This window comes from Helianthus annuus, chromosome 3 (assembly GCF_002127325.2).
Source record: "Helianthus annuus cultivar XRQ/B chromosome 3, HanXRQr2.0-SUNRISE, whole genome shotgun sequence".
Lineage (NCBI taxonomy): Eukaryota > Viridiplantae > Streptophyta > Magnoliopsida > Asterales > Asteraceae > Helianthus > Helianthus annuus.
This window is the reverse complement of record NC_035435.2, coordinates 130316381-130318088: the sequence shown is the minus strand read 5'-3', so window position 1 is coordinate 130318088 and position 1708 is coordinate 130316381. Positions and strand designations below refer to the sequence as shown.

The window sequence follows — 1708 nt, the reverse complement described above, 5'->3', positions numbered from 1 at the left end:
TTTGTGTTTACCGTTTGTGACAGGGTTTCACGTTTTTCCCATCAGTATTTCCATTTATGGTTGATTGTCTCATATTCCACTTGTGTTTAATGTAACATTTCTTAACCTGTAAAGAAATATAATGGATATTTAATATGTATACAGAATTGTATATATTGGGCAAACTCATCTCGTTTCATTTTTCCTTCTGTTTAAATTCTTGCAAGTATGCATAGCCAACAATAATTTTTCCCATATACCCATATTTTACAATCACAAATTTACAAAGAGATTGTCTCATAGCCTAGCTTTGTCCTTAAAGAGGAAAAAGAAATGCCTAAATTATCATTAGCCAAGTAACCAACATACCAGATTTCTTCCATGGCACACCTTTCACAAGAAACAAATTTTAACTTTTCTAACTCACCCAACTCCCTATTACTAATTAGTTACAAGTCCCCTTAACTCCATTCATTTGTAAATAAGTTAAACGTGATCGCATTTTCCAACCGACCCATTTCTTGACTCCCCAAAAGAGAATTCCTGACTCCGCCGCTACTTATACACATGTTTGCTGTTGTTGGTCAGAAAGTTCTTGTACCATCTTGCAGAAAGCTTTGGTATCCGGGTTAGCGTTTGTCGATCCACATAGTATAACCCAAACCTCACATTATAACCAAGGTTCCATTGATAGCAATCCATAAGTGACCATATGAAATATCCACGCACATCTGCTCCCTCTCTGCTATTTCAAACAGATTTTCTTCAGATGAATGCCTGAATCTGACTTTTGAAGTCAAACAAGCAACATCCAAAATTTTAAAAATTGATATAAATGTACATTGCAGAGCTAACCTAATAGACTTGGCTAAATGAGCAAGGTATCTTGCATGAAATTCAACTCGCTTGACATCATTCATTAGCTCAATAACCCGTTGCTCACGCACATCCGGTGAAGAATACCCTGCATAAGAAGTAGATATACGAAAATGACATGATGAAAGAACTGAAATAATTAAGAGTATTCACATCTCTTCCATTAAATATACCCTATAATTCCACTAAAAACGAATACATTTTCTCTCTCCTTTCAATTGAATAATATTTTGTATACCTTTATCATTACCTTTTTTGTCTCCTCCACTCACAACCACTTTCAAAATATATTAAAAAATTATAGAGGGTGAACAGTATCCCCTCAAATAACATTTTCTCTCTCCTCCACACAGAAACACTTACAACCACTTTTCATAATATAAAAACTTCACTCACAAAAACTGATGGACGGATTGTGAATGCTCTAAGTTCCAAAATGGTGTCCCTTACCGTTTTCGGTAATAAACATGGGCTTGTTACTGTATTGAATCTTGATATGGTTAGCAATCTCTTGCATACCTCTAGGAACAACATATGATCCTCCCATCGCCGTCTGTTTTTGTAATAAACAAAAATTTCGATACGTCAATCAAACACGATTAGTACAATTAAATTATGTTAAATGTTCTAATTTCCTACAATTTCACCGATTAGAACACCATCACGCTCTCCAACCGTCCCCACAAAACCTTGGATTGCACGATTCTCAGTTGCACTGCAACTAGAATTAGTACAATCCTTGGCATATGTAGTCGAATAATGGTTGATGCCAATAAAATCTACGCTATTCTTCATATAATTCTTTTCATCGAGTGAGAAACTAGGTAGTGCACTTCCAAGATATTCCTTAATC

At 35.2% G+C, this 1708-nt stretch overlaps 1 protein-coding gene across 1 annotated transcript; it reads right to left on the bottom strand.

The window, feature by feature from the left end:
* Positions 1 to 237: 237 nt before the first annotated feature.
* LOC110932194 (probable inactive beta-glucosidase 14) lies at positions 238 to 1427 on the bottom strand. The gene is made up of 3 exons (XM_035988468.1): positions 1306 to 1427; positions 835 to 943; positions 238 to 721 (listed from the first exon to the last, which is right to left on the bottom strand). The coding sequence occupies exons 1-3, from the start codon at positions 1400 to 1402 to the stop codon at positions 535 to 537; spliced, it is 393 nt and encodes a 130-aa protein (XP_035844361.1). The 5' UTR covers positions 1403 to 1427; the 3' UTR covers positions 238 to 534.
* Positions 1428 to 1708: the final 281 nt, after the last annotated feature.